General features: G+C 44.6%; 1 protein-coding gene across 1 annotated transcript in view; it reads right to left on the bottom strand.

Moving 5' to 3' along the window:
• cpne4a (copine IVa) overlaps window positions 1-26961 on the bottom strand; it is a gene marked incomplete at its 3' end in the record, with an annotated part of 235482 nt that overhangs the window by 104392 nt on the left and 104129 nt on the right. Inside the window, 1 exon segment of the mRNA XM_083761970.1 lies at window positions 26209-26292. Within this exon segment, the coding sequence (XP_083618096.1) occupies window positions 26209-26292 (84 nt within the window).

Below are 26961 nucleotides of genomic sequence, written 5' to 3'. Positions count from 1 at the left end.
GCATCACGTTAAATTGACACTATCTTCCCCCAATTCTCTGGGTACATTAATGGCTGGCCGGCTTTGACTGAATATTAAAGTCATTATTTTGAGGAGAAGAAAATAATTAAGAGTCATACTTGCAAGTGACATATATTTAGTCAGGAAAGTGCAACTTTCCTGCTCGAGCTTCCTTGGCTGACTGTCTGAAATGTTGACGGAGGAAAGTTAGAAACCGTCATAATCCCTCTTCTGAGGGAATGCAAACACAAGCAGATGGCAGATATAGCACACATATTATCCACTGTCTGTTTAGCCAGAAATTGTGACATATTTAGAGACAAATAATGTCAAAGCGGCGTCGGAGGGTGTCGACAACAAACGGTGCATGGAGATCCTGTCACAGTCCAAAGGCAGGAGCTTTTAGGACCCAATTGCAGACAGATAGGCGCAGGCAAATGAGCTTCAATGCAAAGGTTTTATTCCAAAAAAAACAACACAAGGAATACAAAGAACTAGAAGTACATATATCAGGATTACACTAGAAGTTGAATCATGGATACACGAGGAGCTGAATACTACTGACATAAAGTGACGAACTAGCAAGCGGACTGAACAAACAGGGGAGTATAAACAGGGGAGTATAAATAGACACAGACTAACTAGGCACAGGTGAAACAAAACTCAAAATCAAGAAAGGGACCCTGTTCAGGATGGGAACACCTTTTGGTGTTTTAAGCATTATTCTGTTGTTATAATTTAGCTGTTGAAAATGTTTTCAGATGGGGGTCAGAGGCCAATTAGGCCTACATATATTTTTGGGGGTCCTTGACATGAGAATGTTTGAGAACGCGACTGACATAGAAAACATGGGTTTTTCAGAAAACTGTCAACATTTAGAAGACATTTGTAGAATCGTCCTCAGGTCTAAATGGTACAGTATAATGCACATTGAGTGCACATCGGCTGATATGCTCACGCAAATGTATAATACTGTATATATCATACAAAGGGACTGTGTGTTTAAGAAAATAGTTTTGAAGCAAAGGTTTGCCACATCTAACGTGGGAAAGCACGTGGGGAAGTCCTTAATTTGTACAATTTGTGCAAAAAGCTTTGCTTAAACTTTTCCTTTCCTCATTTTCCTGCCTTTCTTTTACTTTTAAAACTGTGCGACATGCCACATCACCATGCTCCTTTCTTGGCACTGGACCTGTACGTGCCCGTCGCAGTCGGCCACGCGGCCTACATGGGAACGATGCAACTTGGGAACCTAATGATATACGTTGTCATAGCACCCGTTTTAACTGTCAGCCGGTGTCCCACATGGAGATCTGTGTATGTGCCTGTGTGCCTGTGTGTGTGAAGACTGCAAACTGAAAAGTGTACTTGGCAATCAACTCTGCCCACTGGCAGAGCCTGAGTGGTTGAGCCTCAATTGGCTGAGGCAGAGGCTGGAAATTGCACAGGTGAGAGGAGTTGGCCTCATTAGGCCCACTGGCAGAGCCTGACCAGAGCCTTTTGTGGTGGTTCTGGAGAACTGTGGGTCCGACCGACTCGATACCTGGCCCTGTGGGGGTGTGGAACGTGTGTATCGAATGTGAAGTCGGTGGGTCAAACGGTTCTCGAGTTACGTGCATTACAACCGTACACACACGTACGCACGAGCGCAGAGACGTGGTACATTTATAGTAGGATGAGAGCCGCCATATTGTTTTGTATTTGTTTTCAGTTGAAAACAGGCACTTTCAGGACAATAAACTCACTACCATGTCTTCTTCTGATGCGCTGTCTGCAGTGTTTAACTCTGACAGCTCTTCTACTGCTGTTTCACGGTAGTTTATAGTGCTCTCTCTGACTGGCAGACAGCTGCTGTCTTTCTGAAGAAGACCATGATTTTCGTTTGTAAAATTAAACATTCGTGTTTTGGAGCTGATATGCAAATCACAAGAAACTACCTGCTGTTTGTGTTTTTGTACTCAGTCTGTCCCTGTGTCTCTCCTCTCATCTCCTGCCCTTCCTCACAGGACTGGCACACTACGTACGTGTGTGTGTGTGTGTGTGTGTGTGTGTGTGTGTGTGTGTGTGTGTGTGTGTGTGTGTGTGTGTGGGTGGGTGTGTGTGTGCGTGTGCGTGTGCATGCTTCACACAGGCGACAGTGTGAAACAACGTATTTCAACAGCAGTGATTTACAACCTGACGGCAGTTTCCCCGATTCAGGAAATTATCTCCGGTGCCTCGACGGTTCCCTCAACAAGAACAAAAACACACATCATCATCATCATGACGGCTGTGTTCTGCCCCCCTCCCTCCCAATCAAGCACACGTCAAACCTCTTGACTCCCATTGGAAAAGCATTGAGGTGGCCATCAAACACAGGCAGAGCACAGAAGAACATTTGTTCTATACGTGTGTATGAGGCGAGAGAGACCTTTATATTGGTCATAACTAAGCCAGAACAACACAATAAACCACTGAGAAAGGAATGGCCGCATGTCTACAAGGAAAACAAACATCAATAACCTAATAATCATAGTACACAAAACAACAAAAGTCTCAAATGAAAATAAAACCTCTATTGCACAATACATGTTTGCATCCATATATCCTTTTATCAGCGTGTACAGAAGAGACATATAGCTCTCCCTTCTTCTGCACTGAGCACACGGCACAGCCCAGAATAGTCAGAGTCAGAACACATAGCCATCTTGGCTGACCCAAATTAAGTTTGAAAGTGTGCGAGCAGATATATATATATATATATATTTTTTCCCCCCTGTGAAAAAAGTATCTTGAACCAAATACAAACAGTTCACAGAGTACACTTCAACAGACCCAGGACATGGTGACCTACGTATACAGTCAACAGGCTGAGCAATCCCACCAACCTCCTAGAGCTCTGAATACCCATGCAGTGATCCACTGGTTCTAGGGTTGTGCCGATCGGATCGGGGGATCGGAAAAGAAGGAGAAAACAATCAGATTTTTAATTGTCTAATGTAAATCTTAAAGAAAGATGTCATTGATTTTGTCAAAATGACCATGACAGTCATTCTAATAAAAGTATAGTTAACATTTTGCCTTTCAATAATTAGCTCTTCAGTCTTCACTAAATCCCACAACAAAAAGTGATTGTCCAATGCCAATCCAAATAGTTTAGCAACGGTCAGTGTTGTACCCGAACGCGTTCAAAGAACGATAGTTCACAAACGCGTTCTTATTTCGGCTGAATGTGAACGGAACGTACTGTATTTCTGCCTGATGAACGTCATTGTGAACGCGTTCATTTCTGGCGTGTGTAAACGTCACTTTCTCTCATTCAAAAGTGAGTGAGCCTTCCAGGCGAAACCCCCGCTACAACACACCCTAACCAGTCCTTAAAATCTAGCGGAAAACCCACCAATAAGCCCTTATCCAACACAAATTAATAAATACTTCAATCAATTATTCAGTCCATCTGTGTGTCTGTCTATCTGTAGCCTATACTATCCTCCACTGGAGGTTGCCTGTCTGTATTTCATTTGGCAGCTTGTACATAGGGTCAAAGCAACCTCTCTGACCTAATTGTGCCCCACGCCCCATCTAGAGCATTAAGGTCTGCGGACAAGCTGCTGCTGGTCGAGCTCACGACCAGAGGAGCAGGGGTGATCGTGCTTTTGCGGCTGCGGGCCCCAGGCTCTGGAACATGCTGCCCCTCCATATTATATCTGCCGAGTCAATTGGGGCTTTTAAATCCCTCCTCAAAACTCATCTGTTCTCCCTCGCCTTTAACTTCACCTGATTTACCTGTATATTGATTTCCTGCTCTGTGCTATTTATGCTCTGTTTTATATTTTATTGTCTCTTTTCATTGTTTTATATTGCTATGCTCTACTGTCTTGTTTTTACTCTGTTCAGCACTTTGGTCAGCTTTGGCTGTGTAAAGGTGCTATACAAATAAAGTTTGATTTGATTTGATTTGATAAGGTCAGAGTGCATGTTCTATTGTCTAGGTATAGGATGACCAGACCTTCTCCCCAGTTCTATAGACAGCAGTCTGGAGGACTCAATGTGTAGTTGTGTTGTTGTCACATGCTACTGCTTTCAGTAGCATGTGACATGTCAAACTAGGGGGTTGTCGTGATTCTGAATCCATTTCAAGCATTAGTTTTGCACAAAAGCACTCCTTGGGCTAAAAACAGCCATAGCCGTCATCACAAATGTGATGGCAGGTGGCTATGGCTGTGTTTAGCCCAAGGGGTGTTTTTTTGTGCAAAACTAATACTTGGAATGGATTCAGAATCATGAAAACCCACTAGTTTGACACGTCACATGCTACCAAAAGCAGGTAATTTTGCCTTAACAGGTTTTTGATGGTGGCCATATGGATTTGGGGCTCTCATGTTTTTTTTTCCTCCGCATTTTTGCGAGGTACACGGGGGGCTCAATGTGTTTAATAACCCTCCTAGATGACACAACCGTTGAGAAACCGACCTTTGCTCTCTGCGGTCACAGAACTGCCGTAAAAACAACACAACTATAGTTGGCCATTTTGTTCCTGTCAGAGACCAGACATTTAATTGCTGTCCTTTTCCACCTGGTGTCCATGAACCCTTGACACAATAAGCCTCTCTCTCTCTGAGCAGACCGCTGCAGGCTAGCTGAGGACTGAGTCTGTGTCTCTAATGAAGCCACATCCCCGCCGGGCCACCGGGGTGACCTGGTATATAGCTTTAAGCCAGTTAGACCTGAGCTCGATTCTAAAATCATGAAAGTTTTCTGAAAAACCCCATGTTTCTATATATCAGTGGTGCTTAATGTTTTATGTCAATAAGGACTCCCAGAATGATCTGTATTTGGCTGCCGACCCCCATCGGAAAATATCACTGCGCAAAAAAGCATGGAATACGGATGTGTACAGTATATTACAGGAAACTCTTTCCAACAAACTCCGGTAAACTCCCAAATTGTACCATCACACCTGTATATTACCGTATATTAACTGTATATGCCGGCTAAACTTGAGGTTTACGGGCAAAATACAGTGCCCTGCCCATAATTTCATGCAGTGTATTTGAGTTAAGAAAAACGTTTGCGCTGACAGAATATATATTCAAAGATCTGCACTACATTTTCACGATTGAAAAGAAAAATAGCTCCGCGCTACGAGCTTGTAGATCTGCTATTTTTCAATAGCCAAAGTAGAACAGAATGCTTAAAAACACCAAAAAGGGGGTTCCCGCCCGAAACGGGTTAAGTACTGCCATGCTTGCGGATCTAAACCGTAGAAAGCTATAGTGACTCCGGTGAGGTCAAACCTCCTCCGACTGTTACACGAGAACAGCAGCTGCGTGCCGTGCGGTAACCAAGGCGACCCGCTCACTTCAGCTCTGCGGCGTCCAGCCGTGTCTATAACAAGTCTAAATGGCCCATAATAGGCCCATTACCCTGAAGGGGGATGTCTAGGAGATCTTGTCCAGCTTCATTCACCGTTTATGTGTACAAATCAGCCTCTCACATCCAGTGTTGTTGTTCCAAAAGGAATAATAATCCAACTTCTTCATGTCTTGCATTATGCCCCTGTAGGTGGAGGCAAGATGCTAAGCTGCCCCGTGCATTACTGCCCTATAGGTGGAGGCAAGATGCTAAGCTACCCTGTGCTACACTCCCCTAGGTGGAGGCAAGATGCTAAGCCTGTGCCAAAGCACGACAACCTGTCACGATGGCAAAAATGGAATAAACCCAAATGCCGAGCCATGACCACAGAGTAGAGTGCAATCAAGTACAGTATATGTATTAACTAAGGCAGGGAAAAAAGGCAAGCTTAACAACAAGCAGAGTTAATAAGCAGTCCAAAAACAAAATACAGAATTACCAGAAGGCTCAAGTCGGGAGGATCAAGGAGTAAAACAAGGTCCAGCAGAACAAACACCAAGCAAGAGCTCCTAGAGTATGACCACAAAACATGAAGGAATTAACTGACAATGTGTGTGTGAGAGTCCAGTCTTATAGGTGGTGGGTTGATTGTATCATTGTTGTATCACAGGTTTGTAATGGGCTGGGTTGATGAGAGTGGTGTGCAACTAGGTCTCAAACCATGACACAACCATTTCCATTTACACATGCACACGTGCACCTTTGTGAGTTTCATTCAATGTCATTCACCCACTATTTTAAACCCCCATTCAACACTATGTCAATATTCTCCAGGCAAATGCATGTGAAGACATTGTATTTAATGTAGGAATGTATAATAATATTATTGTTGTTTTTGAGTGTGTACGAACAGAAATTCATACTTATTTTAATAGTCTGCAACCACATCCCCGCTGGATCACCGGGGTCAGGGTGCCCTGGTATAGCTTTAACCCATTTAGACCTGAGGATTCTACAAATGTCTTCTAAATCCTGACAGTTTTCTGAAAAACCCTATGTTTCTATGTCAGTGGTTCTCAATAATTTTCATGTCAAGGACCCAAAAAAATATAATGTAATTGACCGCCGACCCCATCTGAAAAATAAGTTGTTCCAGGGACACCCCAGAAGCAAAGATTTGAGTTCAAAATTTTCGCTCTGAAAGAATACATATTCCAAATTTGCACCACATTTTCACGATTTTTCAAAAATAGCAGACCTACAAGCTTCTGACTGGTATTGGTCGACTCTGGCATCCTCTGACTTTGACCATATATACATGATGCTCCATTATAAAACAGGTAATTTCAAGGAAGCAATCTGATTGGTTGAAAGAGCTTTCTAGCCGTGCTTAAACCACGATATTGGAACACCTAATCAAAACAAAGAAATTACCTGCTCTCTTCTCCCAGAGCGCAGCAGACTGTGTGGCTAGGCTATAGCTATAGTTTCTTGGGACATTTGTGGTCGTAGTGGCTACATCTGTCATTAAAAAAACATTATTTGTTTCAGCAAATATCTTAGTTTTTTTTTTAATATACTGTATATTTTTATCCCACGATTTTGTAACCCATTTTTCACCCCTGTGTCAATCATCTAATGTGATCCTGGGCTCTACACACCCTCCACCAACCTAGTCCCCCATATATGGGGGACAAGGGGAGAGCAACGGACTTGAACTCATGCTTCCTTCATGCCTGAGTGTCCAAGTTGCTCCTTTACACCTGACAGGGGGGAGTTTCCCTGGTTGGACGTAGCGCGTGGAAGGAACACGTTATTCCAACCAGTTCCTTTCCCCTCCATCAGGCACCCCGGCTGGCCAGGGGGAGGCAGTTTAGTGAAATATCTATAGTTTTAAGGGTAACTGTTGTATAATTGCAATATTGCACTTCTGCTCTGCATTTCAGAACTTTGCAGGTGTGCATTAATGATGATGACGATAAAGAACACCCTCTCATGTAATATTGCTTAAATATAATAGCCGCTCCCATGATATGAAGCCAAACAATCTTAAAATTAAAGGACCTATACTAATAAAGTTTGTTGTTCAGTGAAACTGCTGACCACCCAAAAATGTTCAAATTAAAGAGACATGACATTGACTTGTTTCCATTTGATATTTAGTGTATTTATTTCCACATATCCAGACACCATGGTTCTGACAAAAACAGGAGAAAAGAATGGAGCATATCAATACTCAGAATTTAAACGGTAAAGTGGTATTGCAATACATCAATTAAACTCAGAACATATAACTCAAAGCATAAATAGTAAGTAAATAATACAATCAATAAACACGAGCTTACATTTGTCAGTGACGCATGGCTGGTCTGGAGTGGAGAGCTGTGTGAGTGAACTGTGTGTGGAGTGAGTGTGAGTGTTTGTAGTGGAGCACACCTGAGCTGACAATGGCAATCAACCCAGAGTGCTGATGGCAGACACCTGTGGGTGATTGGTGCAGTGGTGGAAGGGGAGTTGTGAAGGGTTTTGTCCACCAGAGGCTGCCATTTGGATTGCAAGCAGATAATTCACAACAGCCGCCCCCACGGTAGCTCAGCTACTGTGAACATAAAGGGAATTATCTTTGCTGTCGAGGTGTCAGTGGGTGTAGTGCAGGGACAAACGGTGTAGTGTACCGGGATGGACACAAAAAAATGTTCAGTTGTCAGTTCGGGGTCGGACTTTGTCGGTGAAGAGGGAGACATTCAGCCGCCCCATGGGACGCAAACTTGGGGCTGGTGAGGAGAGGCGTTCAGCCGCCCCGTCTTGACCAGATCTTGGGCTGGTGACAGGGGGTTACCTCGGGCGGACGGCCCGGAGGCTGGGTAGGAGCGGAACTGGCCGCCCCAGTCAGGAATGAAGGATGGGGCAGGTACGGAGGGTGGCCAGGTGGTTTGGACCCAGGGGACCACGGCCGTCGACACGACCGTTCTGGCGGACGACCACTGTAGGGGGCTTTAGGCTTGGAACGCCAACGATGGCAGTCTGGGCGTGAAGACTGATGGCGTTTCCCTGCCTGCCTCCCACGGAGGATCCAGTAGTGCCTACGGAGTTCTGCAAAGGCTCGCTCCGGACCAGAGTGGAGCAGCCTCTCATCAAAGTCCTTGATGAGCAGTTTAGTGATGGGGTGTACGGGATCCAGCACAACAGGGTGCAAAGGAGACTGGAGGGGGCCCTGAACGTTCCGGGGCCTTCCGCCAACCCTTATGAGGCCTGTCTGCCCATCAAGTTCGGGGGCAAGGGTTCTGAGCCTGCTGTTGAGGCGCAGTGGTTTGTTGGCCCGTAGGGCTTTCAGCTCCATGGGGAAGCTCTCAGTTTGGCATCGTTTGATGAGTTGGAGCTCGGCATCCATATAGGTTGGGGCTGGTGAACTCCCAGGAGTTTGACTGTGGAGCTCATCGGAGGTGAGTTGTACCAAGTCCTTCCATGAGGGGTACTGAGTGGAGTTGGGGGGCACCTGACCCAGAGTTTGGATGGTGGTCAAGTTGCAAAGGGTGAGACCTTTAACTTCCGAAAGATCTGGTTGGGTTGTGCTTGCAGGCCGGACGGGCCAACGGTCGTGTGGTTGCTTAAGGGAAGCAGGTCCATTTTTCCAACGACTTGGCTGGGATAGGTCAGCAAGGGTTTTTCCTCTGGCAATGTCGCCAGCAGGATTGTTGTGGGAATCCACATATCGGCCTTGGAGGGTCCATCCCAGCTGTGTGTGCACTGCCAGGGGGCCTCCCTGGGGGCCTCTTCTCACCGGCTCTATAGGTGAGATCAAGTGGGAGTTGTCGGATCCAATCAAGATCAGAGGCTGGACCTTTCGGAAGGATCGAAGGGGGATATCCCTCAGGTATGGATAGCGCCGCTTGAGGGACTGGATGGGGTAGGTTTGGTCGATGAGGTCAATACCTTCGGCTGTGAAAGCTTGCTTGAGAGGGTATCTGACTGATGGTGTGAGTATGGGCGATATCTCAAACTGCACACTTTTCCCTTCAAGGTGGGTAAGCTCTGATCGGATGGTGCGAAGAGCCAATACCTCCCTCTTCCCCTTCAACTGGAGATGTTTGACTGCAGCCGGGAGGATCATGGACCGGACTGAGCCATCATCCAGAACCGCATGTGTACTGAGTGAAACATTGTTGTGCCATAGAAGTACTGGGACAACTTTAAGAAGTACACGGTCGGAAGGATTGGAATGAGAGAAGTAGATCTTGCTTTGTGGGCGGGAAGGATCCGACCTTGGCTCCGAGTCGGCCACGGGATGCAAGACCCGAAGATGAAGTTGACCGCAGTCAGGACAGGGCTTTTCCAGGGAGCAATCACTAGACAAGTGAGAGGTACGGCCACACTTCCAGCATCTGTTGCCCCTCAGTAGCCATGATCGCAGTTCCTCCTTAGTCTGAGACTCGATCTTGGGACATCTGGTGATGTAGTGGTCGTTGGCCCGGCAGAACAGGCAGTGAATGTTAGGCTTGTTATAGGATTTTTCCGGGGATTTGGATTTCTGAAAAGACTGGGTCTGAGGGGCATCTGGCTCCGAGCCATGATAGACAGCTGCTTGGCTCTTGGTTGTCTTAGGTGGCCTGGTATTGGGTTGCTCCTGCTGATGGCCACCGTGGTACCGCTGAACTAGACGGTTAGAGAGCCTCTGCTGTTGAGCCTTGGATTGCAGCCATCCGGCCAAGTCCCTCAGGTTGTAGGGGTTAAGTGTGGCTACAGTGAGTTTGCCTTGTAGATGTAGGAACTCGATGAAGCCCTCCCTCAGATATCTTGGCAGTTTGCTCAGCAGGCGGTCGACATGTGAGCAGCAGTTGAGCTCGTAGCCGGTACGACCCTCAAGAGATTCGAGCATGCTGACAAGCAGGTGAACCTGAAGTGAGAAGTGCTGGACAGCTTGGGGGTCATTGGATTTGACGTCCGGGGCTGTAAGGATCGCTGCAATCTCACTCTGAGCCAGCTGGTGGGGTTGACCGTACTGCAGCTGCAGGGCCTGCATCGCCGCAGTGTAGGGCTCCACCTGATGGCGGCAAGACTGGGCGATCATCTGAGCCTCAGGGAATTTGAGGTGCTCAAGAAGGACATGATATTTATATTTTTCACTCAATTGAACATGAGGATCGAGCAGGTTGTCGAGTGCCAGCTTCAGGTTGGCAAAGTCTTTTTCATTGTCTTGAATGAAGTCAGGGATTGAAGGCTTTGGGATGCCATACACGGCTGGCCCATAGGGATGATGAGCTGGTGGTTGGCATGGTACCTGTACAGGAGGCACCTGGCCTGAAGGAGGTGGCCGAAGTTGGGCCCCAGCATAGTGAATAGGCGGAGGTGTGGGACATGAATTCCCAGGTCTGTCTGGCTGGGAAGGAGGCAGTGACTGGAGACGGCCAGCAGAGGGAGCCAGAGCGTGGTGGAAGGTTTGAAGGTTTGGTGACAGAAGTGGCTGGGAATAGGCAGGATGCAGTCGAGAGGGGGTAGAGTGGGAATGGACCACTTGGACTGGGGAGCAGATGATCTGCTGAACTGGGTGTATGGCTGAAGGAGGCTTTCGTGATTGAGTGGGGGGAGGTGGAGCTGACCGGTTCTTCTTAACTGTACTTGGAGGGAGGTTGTAGAGTTGGTAGTTGGTGAAGTGCTCCTCTGCAGAATTGTCCTCATTAGTAGTTGAGGTATGTTGAATCCTGACAGACTTCTCCTTCCTGACGGCCAACCGTCTATCCTCCGGTGTGGATGTCCCCACATGCTGAGGCCTGTTGCCCTGTTGGGCTTCTGACCCCTGCCGGCCAGTGAGCCTGTATTGGTCTCCTAGGGGTAGCAGGGCTCCTCCTGATGTCTCAACGCCCTCTTCAGGCTGTGTTGGGCTCGTCTGATGAGTGAGGGATTCAAGGTATTCATTTGAATGCACTACCACCTCGTCGGGTTGGTCCTCTGCTTTGGAGTTGAGGGAAGGAGCCCCTTCCCCCAACTCCAGTGCACCTCCCTGTGCTCCAAGGAGGAGACCGGTGGGAAGTGCTCCCCCTACTGCTCCAAGATGGTGGTCATCTGGCTCCTCCATTTGTTGGTTGCCACTCATTAGCAAGGTGCTAATGTGAGCTAGCAGGTTGGACCTCTCTCTCCCTTGCCTGCATAGCTCCTCCATTTTCTTCCTCATGGCCTCCATTTCTTCCTTCCCCTCCATCTCTGCTCTTTTTAGAGTTTCGGCCATGTTGGCCAGGGACTCCATGGTCGGTGTGGCCTTTTGTGGGGGGGGCTGTGCCGTCCCATACCTCTGTGGTTTCTGTCTATCCCTGCCAGGGTAGGTCTTGGGCACTGTTCCTCCACTTTCCTCTTGCAGCATATTTTCAATGCAATTTCAATGTTTTTAGTGTAGTATCAATCAAGTCAATGTCTTATTTGGGCAGTCAGCATCCGGATAGAAGGACCATAATAAAGTTTGTTGTTCAGTGAAACTGCTGACCACCCAAAAATGTTCAAATTAAAGAGACATGACATTGACTTGTTTCCATTTGATATTTAGTGTATTTATTTCCACATATCCAGACACCATGGTTCTGACAAAAACAGGAGAAAAGAATGGAGCATATCAATACTCAGAATTTAAACGGTAAAGTGGTATTGCAATACATCAATTAAACTCAGAACATATAACTCAAAGCATAAATAGTAAGTAAATAATACAATCAATAAACACGAGCTTACATTTGTCAGTGACGCATGGCTGGTCTGGAGTGGAGAGCTGTGTGAGTGAACTGTGTGTGGAGTGAGTGTGAGTGTTTGTAGTGGAGCACACCTGAGCTGACAATGGCAATCAACCCAGAGTGCTGATGGCAGACACCTGTGGGTGATTGGTGCAGTGGTGGAAGGGGAGTTGTGAAGGGTTTTGTGCACCAGAGGCTGCCATTTGGATTGCAAGCAGATAATTCACAACATATACTGTATAACATAAAATTCAACTCTTTCAATTTTTTGTGTGTTTTTTTTAATCTCCCCTGTGTATTTTCTATCCCCACAAATATATGGAAATTGCTCTCAGAAACAGCTCAACTGATTTGGTCGTATTTGTGATGTCATCAATGTCACCATACTATACTGTATAATTCCTCCCTCTCTTCATTTGCATTTCCACTTTGTTTACAGTGTCCACCATTGTTGATTTCCCAAGCTGGCATGGAATGGAAACAAGCCTGGGTTTATCTAGCATCAGTATTATAATGGCACAAATATTAAATAAGTTGCATAATCGGGACATTGTGGTACTGCAGCTAAAACAGCTTCAGAAGCTAAATAGAAATGCCATGGACTGGTTATATCAGAGTGGTGATTGAGGCTAGAAATAAGTTTCAGGGACATAAGACAATATGATATTAAATATTTTAAAAAACGTTTTAAAATTCACGTTATAGCTGCTTTAAAAATAATGACAAAACACATGGTCCAGCCTATGGCTTTGGACAATGGCTAAATCCCCATTGTCCAACTCATGAAAGGCGCATATAGATCTAAACACATAATTGATGAGGTTATCGATGATGGTTCCGGGATACAATCGTCAAACAATGAGTAATTCCATATATTCCTTAATAAGCACTTAGAGCCTATAGCCTATACTTCAATGACTGGCGTCCTCCAGGGCTCTGCTCTCCACACACACGCACACACACGCACACACACGCACACACACACACACACACACACACACCCCACACGCGTCAATGAACAGAGAAGAATTAAGCAATATAACACGAGAGGGTGTTCTTTATCGTCATTAACGCACGCCTGCGGTGCCGTAGCAAATGCCCCAAGAAACTAGCTAGCCTATAGCCACAGTCTACTGCGCTCTGAGAGAAAAGCACGGCTGAATTATTTGTTTTGATTAGCCGTGGCGCGGCTATAGAAAGCTGTTTCAACCAATCACATTGCTTCCTCCAAACGACATGTTGTATAATATGAATTAATGAATTAATGAATGAAAATAGCGTGACCATCACCATTTCATAAATGATGCGAAGAGTGCATTTGTGCATGTTGTGCTGTAACATTGGCCACACACATATTTCTCTAATATCAGCTATACACAGTACATTTCCTATATCATCTATCTTTGAAGAAAGAAAAAACAACAACAGAGAAATAGATATTGCTAATTGAATGGAATTAGGTGCATGTAGCCCATGGGTGGCGGGCAGGGACGGATTAACCCCCTACCAGGGCCCCTGGGCCAGTACATTTTGTAGGTTATTTTCGTGTTTTTATCATATTTTTTACCTAAAAGAGGCCTCACTTCACCCGTGTGAAGTGAGGGCCGCTAATATATTAAAGTCTAACTCATGTTCATTAGGTGATGTAATGGTGATGTAAAAACTAACGGTGCCGACACAAACATTAAACACCATTAAAAAATGTAATGGAATTAGAGACGGGGAGGCGGAGGCATGGCCGCGGGAAGATATTTACAGTAGGAGGTGCTGAACGTTTAGCAGGGGGGGTGCGGGCGCCTTAACGCTCGCCGCAAAATCTATGTGCGCGCGCCTCATGCACACGCATTTTCGCACGGAAAAGTGGCTTTTGCTTTCCCTCTCCACACGCATGCATGAGCAAACTGACACAGGCAATTAACCAGGATAAGGCGCCGTATACGGTGATACAGCATATGTATTAGGCCTATAGTAACAGAAATCTGTTTTGATTAAAATTATTATTATTTGGCCTGGGCCATGGCTCAGTATTTTTCCCCTCCTGGCCCCCCCCAGGAGGGGAAAAATACTGGGGGGGGCTGTGCCTGGGGGAGGGGGCGGCGGGGTGGGGGGGTGCGTCGTTATACCGGGCTTCAGAATACCAGGGTCCCTCCGTGCTTCGTTTACACTAATTAACTAGTGATAATGTGCGTGTATCATTTCACGGAAATTGCACACTGTGTTTGTGATTTGTGGCATTTTTTCTAAACGGACCAATCGTGTGTGTTTTGGAAGCCAATCTTAGCCAATCAGGATGGAAGATGGGAAATGGTGCCGCTCCGTGTTGATCACATGACTATGGAGATAGTGTATACCAAATTGTGTGATGTATGGATAAAATGTGTACGAGTAATGTACAGAAATGTGTTTTGCCTAAATCGGCCTCATGGTGGCGCTATAACAGGCCGTTGAGGAATATTTGGGGCAGAGGTTCGGAGACCGACGGACGGAAGGACACACGGACGGAAGGACACACACACACACACACACACACACACACACACACACACACACACACACGGACGGACGGAGTGAAAAACATACTCAATGACTTTTCAGTTTTCAGTCTGCATTAAATATCTTCGCTGAGAATAGCCGATCGTCGGGCTTGTCGATCTGTTATTTTAATAAACACTTAAACCCACAATCCAGAATATGGATTGTGGGTTTAAGTGTTTAATGTGCCCTGTCTTGGCCCAGCCCAGTTCACTATATTGTAAAAGATATTATGTTCAACGTCAATGCAGACTCTCCTACAAAACAGAGCTTTTCCATTTCACTGAAAATGCACCCATCGACACCTTCACACCTACACAGCTATAGCAGCCAGCCATATTGACATGATATAGTGTAAACACAGGTGTTAGCAATGATACTAATTAAGGCTCTGTTTAATTAGTGTAGCCTTTCCAAAATAGCGGCACCCTGACTCTGTATTACCTCATAATGGAACACAAACCCTAATTACCTAAGTACCATCATCGACGGTAACACCGGCTGTGTTTACTAACGATATTAATTAAGTTTGTGTTCCATTATCAGCCAAAATTGGCGGCTGTGAACAAAAAAAACATAATAGTGTTTTTTCCATTCTCAGCCAAACATTGGCTGCTGTTGACTGTTGAATGATGTTTTGACCCAGCAAAAAAGAGAACGGATATACTACACTAAAATCAGTACCCTTCTCACCACAGCAGTGTTGATTTCGTAGACTAAAACTAAGGCGAAAGATGTTCGTCGACTACCTTATTTCACAGACGGAAACTAAATGGAAAATAAATGAAAACTAATTAAGCTACGATGACTAAAACTATAAGAATGTACTGTGTACTGACAATTTCGTCAACAAATAACAACTAGACTAAAATGTTAGGAAGGGACTAGTGGACAAGAGATCCAGTACAAGTCAGGCACAAAAAAAACACTCCTTAGGCTAAAACGGACATAGCCGTAATCACAAATGTGATGATGTCAGCAAATTTGGAAGTAGCTATGGCCGTTTATAGCCCAATGAGTGTTTTTTTTTGCAAAACTAATGCTTGGAATGGATTCACCATCATGACAACCCCCTAGTTGGACATGTCACATGCTACATAAAGCATGATGCAATTTTCTTTTTGCCTTCTATTGGTTGTTAATTGTATGGTCACATATTATGCCAATTATGAAAATTGCTCAACATATGCTCAGCATATGTTAGCATCCGACAGTTTCTACATCATGGGAACCCATACTCAACATTTCTAACATAAAACGTTGGTGTACTCAACATGTCCGGGTTCACAATGGGGCTCTATGGGCTGGCTGACTATAGACTATAACACTAAAACATTCCGGGTGACAAAAAATGTGACTAAGAACATTTCAAGAGACTATGACTAAAACTAAAATAGAAATGTGCTGCCAAGAACAACACTGCTTTGAACCCCACGGGCCATTTGTCACAAGCTGGACGTGTTTCAGACAAGATGCCTCGGACGAATACTAAGAATATTCTGGCCCATGACCGTCTCCAATGAAAACCTTTACTGGAGCACAGGCTTGACCCCACTGTCAAGTGTCATCAAGCTCAAAAGATGGATGTGGATATAGGTCACGTGTGCAGAATGGACCCAAGTGCCATCCCAAGGGTATAGCCATGAGATGGATACCACCAGGGAAAAGAAAAAGAGGCCGACCCAAAGAGACCTGGAGAAGATCTGTGGAGAAAGAGACGAAAGAACTTGGGTGGACCTGGGGCCAAGTGCAGCACTGCAGGGCAGTAGACAGACAGCACTGGCGTTCATCCAGCACGAAGAGGATTTAGTAAGTAAGTTTGAACCCCACAGTTCCACAATCACAGCACACCACGCTACACCTGAGCTGGCATTTATATACCGCACGACGTCCATCGGCATGTTGAACTGTGTGACTGTGTGTGTGTGTGTGTGCGCGTGCATGCGAGTGTGTGTGTGTCGGACAGTCCATTACCACCCACCGTCTCCTGAGAGACTGTGGGCTGCATTCGATAGGTTTTTATCTTTACAAGACGAGCCGCACTGTTCTGAACGAGCAGCCGAGAGAGAGAGAGAGAGTGTGAGAGAGAGAGAGAGTCCCCATACACATGCACAGAAAGCATGTTCTGTGTTCTGCAGGGGTGGCTCGTATCTATGGGCAAGGGGGGCTGAGCCCCCACTATCTTATGGAGTAAAGATGAGAAATTATTATTAAAATGTTTTAGAATAGATACTTTTATATTCTGGTATAATCTAAAGCAGCAACAGCATCAAATAGTTACAAGAAAAACACAAAATAGCCCAAAATGGGCTGATTTCTTACAGCCCAAAATGCTTCCATTGGCTTTCATTGCGTTGAATGATTGACAGCTGCCAAGACACGCCTGCTTGGTTTACTTGCCATTGGGGCTACAATCTCTCAGCCCCAGAGCCAATAGAGGGCTGTGCTCAGCCCTAAGGCCCGCCTCAGACCGTGAGGTCATTGGCTATTGACCAATTACAGCACGTGGCCACCTGCTCGCGTGTGGTTGTTTATGATGTGAAAGAAGTAGCCTATTTTAAATGAAATAAGTTTATTATTTACTTTATAATCCGTTTTGTCCCGTGTCCGTGGAGGGGAAAATGAAGTTAAGAGACTGGGAGCATATCGTCCATTTTGGATATAACAAAAGGAAAGGATACGAAGAATACGTTTTGTGAGTTTGAAATTCTTGCTTGGGGCAGACACCGGACCCACAGAAAGGTAGAGTGGTCTGCTTCATTCATCTCACAAAGTTAAGAAACATAATCGCTGGTTTAATCACATTGAAAGTGGCTCGAGCTCTCATTGAGTTGGGAAGAGAGAGAGAGAGAGGCTGTGTTTGTGTGCGTGTGTTAGTGTTGTTTCGGTGCCGTGTGCGTGCGCACGTGCGTGCATGTGTGTGTGCCTTGCAAGTTGCTTGTTTCGAAACGGCACCGACGCGCGCGCGCAACGCAACTGGCGCAAACTGCCCGTTTGCGCCAGTTGCGCGCGCGCGTGTGTGTGCGTGCATGCGTGCGTGCATGCGTACAGTTATTATTAATGACAGTATAAGAGGCAAGAGCAGCTATATGTACATACAAATACAAACAATGTTCAGTGGAGTGTTTTTTTGTGGGCATGCACTTCTGTTGTTGTGGAGCATTTGCTGTAACAAAGTATAGGCCTGTAGTAGTGTCATTGCTGTACTTTGATATCTGGAATATGATGCTATTGCTGCAGGTTGAACTAGTTGGGTAGCATAGTGTAATAGATTTTCTGAGTAGCACTGCATGGGTACTGGCTGGGTTGTTGTGGAATGTGATGTTGATGCTGTTGTTGCTGTAGACCAGTATTCTGTGAACATGCTGTAGTATAGGGTGAACAATGGATAGCATGTTTTTGTATTGAGTTGTACTTGAAATGTACTGTAATTCTGCAAACTGTTAATAAATCAATCAGCATATACTATCGTATATTGGCCCGTAGCATAAGATTTCTTCAGCCCCTCCAACCAACATCAGCTAGAGCCGCCACTGGTGTTCTGTCTGTCTTTGACGGCTGTGTTCTGCCTCCCTCCCCCCCAATCAAACACAAATGTTTGGTCAAACCATGTGACTCCTGTACATTCTGTACTTCTGTACTGTACTGCTTTGTCAATATTGGCAATACAGTTCTCTCTGGAATGCCAATACATCCCAGTTATGAATTCCTGTCTGTCTGCCTGTCTGCCTGTCTGCCTGCCTGCCTGCCTGTCTGTCTGTGAGAGGCGGGGGGGGGGGGGGGGCAGAGAGAATGAGACCCATCCAGTTGCTGTCAATTTCACGTCAGTGTTCACTGTTCAGTGTGTAATGATATATAATGATTTATGTCAGTCTGATGGACAGAGATGTTTTTAGTGGTGCAACCACTCCAAGGTACAGCAATGTCCATGTCCGCCTTATGTGTCCGCCTATATGTATGTGTGAATGAGCACGAGTATGACTATTAGTACCAGTAGGGGCGCCGTTTCAGAAACAGAGAGAGAGATAGTGCTGTACTGTTGCCTGCTAATGAGAGAGAGAGAGAGAGAGAGGAGGGGGGGGGGAGAGAGGGGAGTTGCACCACTCTGTTCACACAGGTGTGATTTTTTATAGTATATAACACTTCAACCTCAACCTCAAACGTCAATGTTCAACTGAACTTGCTCCTGGTAAATTGTTTTTTGTAGCAATAACACACACAGACACAAGATGAAATACAAACAGGGTCCTTTGATGGGGTACTTTGCGCAAGAGGCAAGATCTCACACATATAGGTCTGTCTACATTTCCCTAAATTTAGCCTGGCCCAGCCTGGTTCTAGAGGGGTGTGTGCCGTGCGCACAAGCGCTGGAGAATATTGGTTCACCGGAATCTATGACAGGACCATTTTCTAAATGCCTGTTTGTTTTCATGTTGATGTTGCGAGTACATTCGTAATGTAAGTTTGCCTACATGTGGAAGTAGTTGGAACGCAAATGACCCATTAGCTTGAACAATGCCTGTCTCCAGCCGGGAGGGAGGTGTGAACTTCACTTGCAGTGAAGGGAGATAGGGTGACTGCGGTAATTTGGGCGAAAAAGAGCAGATATAATAGGTATAAGCATGCCTAAAATCATATTTACAAAACGTTTCAGATGAAAAAAAAATAGATTATTTAAATCGAATAGTTAGAAAACGTCATGCAAGGGGAACATTCTCAAGACTTCATGGGCAAAGAAAATCCACTTAAAAATCTCAAAATCGGTCAGAAAGACCTCTCCGACGTGCTTGTGTTAAGGAGCCGAGGTGCTCTGAGCGAGGACACAATCCTGCGCTGAAGGTGTTTTGTTGGAAGCAGCAGCGTCGTAAGAACTGAAATCTGATTAGTTATTAGATACTGCATGCTGCTGGCCATGGGAAGTAAAATATTAATATATATGCTGTCGGAAATACGACATGCATGACAGCAGTGCTCATTTGGTCGACTAAAACTATTATGAGAAAAATGTTTGTCGACTATACCTTTTTTCACTGAGGAACGAAATAAAAATGAAACCAATACTAGGCTATATGAAGACAGTTTTGTCATATCGACAAATACAAAATGTTATACAGAGGGATTATATAGGAGAAGAGATCCAGTAGAACTAAAAGACAAGTCATTTCATGTTTGGTCGCGCTCGGGTGTTGCGCTCTGAAAAAAGCAGATCTACAAGCTCACAGCTGTGACGGCTATTTCCATTATGCATACAAAGTGTCCCATCAAGGCCCCTGCCAAAATACATTTTTGTTGACAAAATAAACGGTAGATTTAGTCGACTAAAACTAGACGAAAACTAAAATATGCCTAAAACTAAATGAAATGTTGTTCAAAAGATTATATGACTCAACTACAGTATATACAAATGTCCCAGTTGTGGACAGGGATTATTTAGAGCCGATGAAACTTATATCTATGATTCTTGATGACTATTTTTATGTATTTGATGTATTACCATGTTTTTGTTCTTGCTTACTGTCATTCGCTTCTGGATTAAGAACGTCTGCTAAATGCCTAAATTGTATAAATTGTGTTAAAAGTTGACTGATGGACAGTCAGAAATAAGGGGAATGCGACACTATAGTTTAGCACATACATGGGCAACTGGCGGCCCGTCACTATAATGTGGCCCTCAGATTGATTTTGGAATACTGATATGTTATTGATTTCAGCTGTTACAATTCCAAACATGCAAACATGACCGGCTTTAATTACTTAGTATTTATATAGTAGCTTGCTGAGTAGTATTACAAATAATCTTTTTCATGTCCAATATATTTGTGACACGCATGCAATGTGGCCCCTCTGGAGTGAGTATGGACATATAATGGCCCTCTCCATCGGCAAAGTTGCCCCACCCCTAGTTTTGCAAGAGGGGTCTTTCCATCCGACAAACTTAGACCAATATCAGCGATCTGACACAATAGAGTGGAAGCTTCACATTTTGATCAAATAGATAATAGATACAGAACAGATACTGACATTCTGAAAAAACTGTGGTCAAAGTAGTTCTGAAGAAGTACTATTAAATTAGTAACTAAAACAGATTTGTTGTATTTTAATTAGGGCCGGGACTAATTGCGATTAATTACGATTAATTAACTACAGAAAAATTAATGCATTAAAAAAATTAACGCATTTTAATCGCACTATTTTTTTCACTGCGGAACGTTGTCACTGGACAGTTTTCAGACGGACCTGCGCACCAAGTGTCCGTGTCCTCTTCAGACAATAACACCACCAGAAACCGCAGACAGTTCACCAGACTGGGGGAAGCCGCTGAGATCACTTTGCTTGTCCCCGTGGATTGGAAATAGGATTTAAAAGGCTATCCGATGGTAGCGTGGATTACAGCACAGTTGTGTGCAATTATTCAATAAAGAATTATTACCCCTATTACTACAAAAACAATGTTTTATTGCTTAAACTTATGTATTCACTATTCATTGATTCACTAGTATACCAAAATCCATTTGAAAAAATTGCTTTCTCACTGTTCTCGGGTCAAATAATGATATGCGATTAAAATGCGATTAATCTAGATTAATTAATCGCAAAGCCTCTGATTAATTAGATAAATTTTTTTAATCGAGTCCCAGCTCTAATTTTAATCAGTTATGTAGTTTGTTAAAAAATATATAATTATCATCAATAAAACATTTGTTTGTTTACACAGACTTCGGCCTCATTAAAACATATTTGAGTCTCTGAAATAAGACTTACCAATTAAATAATGGTTTCACTGATCTTTTTTCATCAATGCTGGCATATATGCGTTTTTCTGACAGTTGCTCATTGCAAAACCATGACGTCATGTGTCTCCACTGATGAAATGTAAAAGATAAGGAGCATTGTAATTAGTTTTTAACATAGCATAATAGCTGAACACCTAAAAAATTGATCGGGAATCAATAAAGAAATCGATAATGAATTGGGGCAATCAGCAGAATCGCTAATGGCATTGGATCCTATAGTCATACTGCCAGCTAAACACGTCACTCTTTGTGTAACGTATTGACACGTTCATTGTTGATTTTATTTGAATCTATATGTTTGGCCTAGGGCCTAGTCTAGGGGGTAAAAGGTCTAGGGCCTAGACCTTTAGGTGATAGAAGCTGATACGTAGCTACTCTCTCCTGATGTTTGATAACTCTTTATGTTTGATAACACTTGCACTAGCACTTTGGACTCTATCGCACCTTTTAAGCAAAAAGCACAAAAGCACTTTCGAAGCCATGGCTCAACAATTCCACTCATGACCTAAGACGTGCCTGCAGGCGTGCTGAGAGGAAGTGGCAAAAATATATAGTCTTCACGTCTCATTGGAGATCCTACGGGGTTGCTTCCGGGAGTATCAGAGAGCGGTCAAAGCTGCAAAGAAAGACTATATTTCCAATCTTGTATCCGATAAAAGTCATAAACCACAGGTCCTCTTTAATGTCCTCAATTCATTTATAAACCCCCCGTGATACATCCCCGGTCGTGCCCTCTCCTACCCTCTGCGATAACTTCCTCAACTTTTCCTTTTCATTGACAAAATCACTGCTCTCAGATCTGCCCACTCACCCACTGCCTTGGTGTCAATTACACCCATCCCTGCTGCCACCCTCAGCCAGTTCGACGTTTTTGGCTCTGTTGGTCCTAGTATTGCCCTACTAATAAATTATTGTCCGAGGTCAGGAATTGTCCCTGCTGCTTTTAAACACGCCACCATCAAACCCTTATTGAAGAAGGGCAACCTGGACCCAACCATCCTAGCTAATTTTCGACCCATTTCTCAGCTCCCGTTTTTATCGAAAGTTTTGGAAAAAGTAGTGTACAGGCTTTCTTTTTTAATTACTCACGGAATTCATGACACTTTTCAGTCGGTTTTAAACCTGGTCACAGTACCGAAACTGCCTTACTCAGAGCTTTTAATTATGTTATTTTAACTACTGACTCGGGAAGCCCCGCTGCCCTTGTTCTCTTGGACCTGACAGCCGCATTTGATATGGTGGATCACAATATACTGCTCTCCTGGCTGGAGCACTGTGTTGGGATCACTGGTACTGCCTTAGAGTGGTTCAGGAGGTCATATCTGACTGACAGGACTCAGTCAGTCAGGTTTGGGGAATACTTCAGTCATCATGACATTATGACATTATGGCAAAAAAAAAGAAAGCACACACAAAACTACTTATTTTGGGCTACTTGCAGCGTACAGTAGGGGTGTAGGCCTAGTGTGTGTGTGGGGGGGGTCTAAAATTATTTATTTTTGGCAAAAATATGTTTTTTGACTTGTCATTTACTCTTCTGATACAATTAAGCATCGTAAACCCAGCTGTTTTTAAATAGGCTATACACGTCTGCATGTTTTAATATGCGCGGGCATGTGCGCGGGCATGTGCGCACATGCCCACACTTCGAAAAGTAGCACTGCAACACTGGCGTACAGTATACGTACACAAGGCATTTGCCGTTGATCCGGCCAGCGGTTTAAAATACTTTACTTACACAAACCAACCCACGTTAAGACCTCTTATTATTGACCAGCTGCTATACGTGTAAAACCATAAACCAGCCCTCTTTAGACCCTTCGTTGACTAATTGCTGTTCGTGACAAACCAACCCTCTTAAGACCTTATTGACCAATTGCTATTTGTGGCAGGCGAGTTTCTCACCTGCGCTGAGTGGAACTTATGATGCTCATTGACTGGCGGCAACACGTTTTGCCGTGTGAGTACAACTGAGCAATTTACTGACTTAACAGATAAGAGGGTAATATATAACTATATAAAAATTTATGGAAGCGATTGAACTATGGAAGTGTGGATGTTCGACCCGTATTCTAATGGAACTAAGTGTTGAACTAAACTGAAATTTCAACTGACGACCCGAAGTCTGAATATAATGCACTGATTAAACAACCAGTATCTGGTTTCTGAATGAGGAATTATTCTTAGTGTTGTGTGCAGTGTTAAGGTATTTTTTAGCCTAGGAAACGCAGACGTTTTTATTTCCAGGAAGCAATTTCCAGGTCTGGGCAAAAACCCATTCAATTTTGGCATACAGTAGCGCGGACGGCTCTATATGCTAATTAAGGATTGTCTGCAGCCTTATTGTTCAAGTGACACACACTCCTCTCTCTCTCTCTCTCCGTCTCTCTATTAATCAGGCTCATCTGCTGCAGGTGCGTCTAGTTTCTGCCAGCGGGTCCTGCCGGGAGCTGCCTATGCCCAGAGCGTAGAGTAGGAGAGTAGCGACACGCTTTGATCTCGCCGCAAAGCGGGTGCCTATGGGCTATAGTTCCAAACATTGCTCCTAAGGCTGGAACTATCCCATTGAGATAGAATGAGCACTTCGGCATTCCAATGTTACAATGGGAGTCAACGCTAGTGTGAGTGTCGCCACTCTCTTACTAGATTACTCTGCCTATGCCATAGAAACTCAACTGGCTTCCCATCAAAATACTGCATTGACTATATAAGATCCTTCTCCATACTTTCAAGGCCATTCATAACCTCACCCCCCCCTCCTTATCTGTCTGAACTTGTTCACGTCGACATTCCCGCACCCGGTCTCTTAGGTCTGCCTCCTCCATCTGAACTGAACTGAAAGTCCTCCCTGCCCGTCTGTCCACCATGGGGCTTTCAGCCGGCTTTCAGCCGCTCTGCCCCCCACCTCTGGAACTCCCTCCCCCCGTGATATAAGAAACATGGACTCTATCACCTCATTTCAGACCCACCTCAAAACCCACCTCTTTAGGCAGGCTTGTGTTTTCTGCTGCAAGCTATACATTATTGTCTGCTTTTGCTTTTAACTGTGTTTTGTGTCAACTGTTTTTAACCTGAAAGGCGCCTTATGAATAAAATGTATTATTATTATTATTATTAGAAAGCATAGGTCTGTTCCAGGCTATAAGGTATTTTCAGCAGTGTCGACTACCTTTTTTCACTGACGAAAACTAAACGGAAACTAAATGAAAACGAATTAAGCCATTATGACTAAAACTAAGACTAAATGTATTGACAATTTCGTCAACAGACACAAACTAGACTAAACTGTTAGGAAGGGACTAGTGGACAAGAGATCCAGTATAAGTCATTTTACACAAGTGTAAAATGAGCCATTAGGACACCATCAAGGCACGCCAAAATACATTTTAGTCGACTAAATCATCTGTAGAAAGCTTTATTCCAAAGACTATATGACTAAACTGAAATAGAAATTTGCTGCCAAAAACAACACTGCTTTTCATATGGGCAGCATGTGACGCAGACGTTGTTGTCGCCTTGTTTTAATTCCACGACAGAGGAAAAGCCAGGTATGTGTTAATGAATTGCCTTATGCTCCGGTCGGGAGCGGAGGATAATCGTGTTTAATTTCCAAGATGGCCGCAGCACCAGGAGGGGGTGGGGCGGAGGTGAGCGGGCGGGGTCAACATATGCCCTTACTGAGCTGCATTCAAGACACTTTCAGCCTTGTGTCTGACACCTGACTTGTGTCTGAACACAGCTTTAATGGATGTGTTCTGCCCCCTCCCCCCCCCCATCAACAAAAATGTTTGGTCAAACCATATGGGCTTCTATTGGAAATGCATTGGAGCGGCCATTAAACACAGACACAAGACAATCACAAGACATAGTTGTCTTGAATTTGTGAACGCAGCCCAGTAAGGGGATATGTCGACCCCACCCGCTCACCACCGCCCCACCCCCTCCTGGTGCTGCGGCCATCTTGGAAACTAAACACAATATAAACAATGGAAGTAGGGTGGGGCTGTTGTTTTGTAGTCATCGGGCCGGAACCCTCTAAACTAGAACATCGTTTCGCCTCAGACCGGAAGAGTAATACCTTCCCAGTAAAAAAGCCTTGACGTGCAGGCGTAGTGTGAGGTCCAGGTCTGCTCATGAGGGGCGCGACAACACAAGCAAGGCAATCAAGCGCTCCCCTTCCCCAGTACAGCTACAGAGATGTAGAGATCAGCTGCGAATTATATGAAGTGATTGAAGGAGTGGGTTATCGGTGGAATTTACACCGGTCACGTGACGGTAACCAGCCAATCATAATCAAGTATTGGGACTACCCGTTTTAGAATCAAGCAATTTCACAGGACCGCGTAAATACGCTTGGGTTGTTGTCACCCCCTCGACTTCTCCGCGCGTCCAACATAAATGCACGCCTCTCATTGAAATGTAATTGGTAGGCTCGTCAGTCGCTGGTCATCTGGAAAGGCCTTTAAACTTGGTCAAACGACCATAAAGCATTTCTGGGCTGAATTCAAAACTACATCTTTAAACCATGACTGCAACTAATTAAGCCACATCGGTGAATACACACAAGCAAGCCATCGGGATATGTCCCAAATCTCCCTAAAGTGGCAGCAGCATCTGGAGCACGTCGAGAACATTCTGTTTCTTTGTAAGGAAACCCTTTTTTCTTTGTTTTTCCAAACCTGTATAATTGCCAAGGCAGTTATGGCAACTGGCAGGAAAACATTTCTGTAGCAAGACGACGAAGGAAGGCACTCACTGGAGCAACTCAGGACAGTTTAAGCTCATTTTCATTCACTGTGTGTGTCTGTGTGTGTGCGTGCGTGTGTGTTTACCTCTGTTCTGTATACCAGCGTCAATGTTGCGTCATCGTTGATTCTGTGGATCTCTAGGAAAGGATCTGACTTGGTGAAGAAGTCCTGAACACACACAAACGCACGCACGCACGCACGCACGCACGCACACACACACGCGCACACACACACATTAATAATTAGAGATAACCCATGTAGAGCACAGGGTCGGTAACGATGGAAGTTGGAGACCCATGCCCCACCCCGGCTATGCAATACCCGTTGTAACCGTGTCAGAGTACCCGTTTCACCCATCTGTCTGTCTCTTTCATGCCCATACATGGATATTTCTGTATCTGTCTCTCTGTGTCCATTTATTAGTGTGGTTGCCCCAAAAGGGGCAACCAGACTCTAGTAATTGTAACACTTTATTATTATTAGTGTGGTTGCCTGAAGGCAACCATACTATTGTTTTTGTGACCTTTTATTATTATTGTGGGCTCGCCACAGCGAGCACACAATAGTTATTGCCAGCCTATATTTATTGTGGGCTCGCCTCAGCGAGCACACAATTGTTACTGCCAGTTTATATTTATAAGTTCCGCCACTTTTTTTGGCACCTAACTACTTCCACATACTTTATGCTAGAAATTTTGTTCAAACTTCAAACTGTTCAGCTCTTTGCAGTGATGTGTGCTTGTATTTTTATTCTTACAAAGTTTTATACTTTTTATACTTTTTAACTTTTTAACTTTTTTTTACATTCTTTATAGTGAGAGTCGATGGAAGAAAGGT

Source organism: Protomyctophum parallelum (genome assembly GCF_964188405.1).
Source record: "Protomyctophum parallelum genome assembly, chromosome: 3".
In the NCBI taxonomy this organism is placed as follows: Eukaryota; Metazoa; Chordata; class Actinopteri; order Myctophiformes; family Myctophidae; genus Protomyctophum; species Protomyctophum parallelum.
Note: the sequence above shows the minus strand (reverse complement) of the source record. Positions and strands in the feature narration are given on the sequence as shown.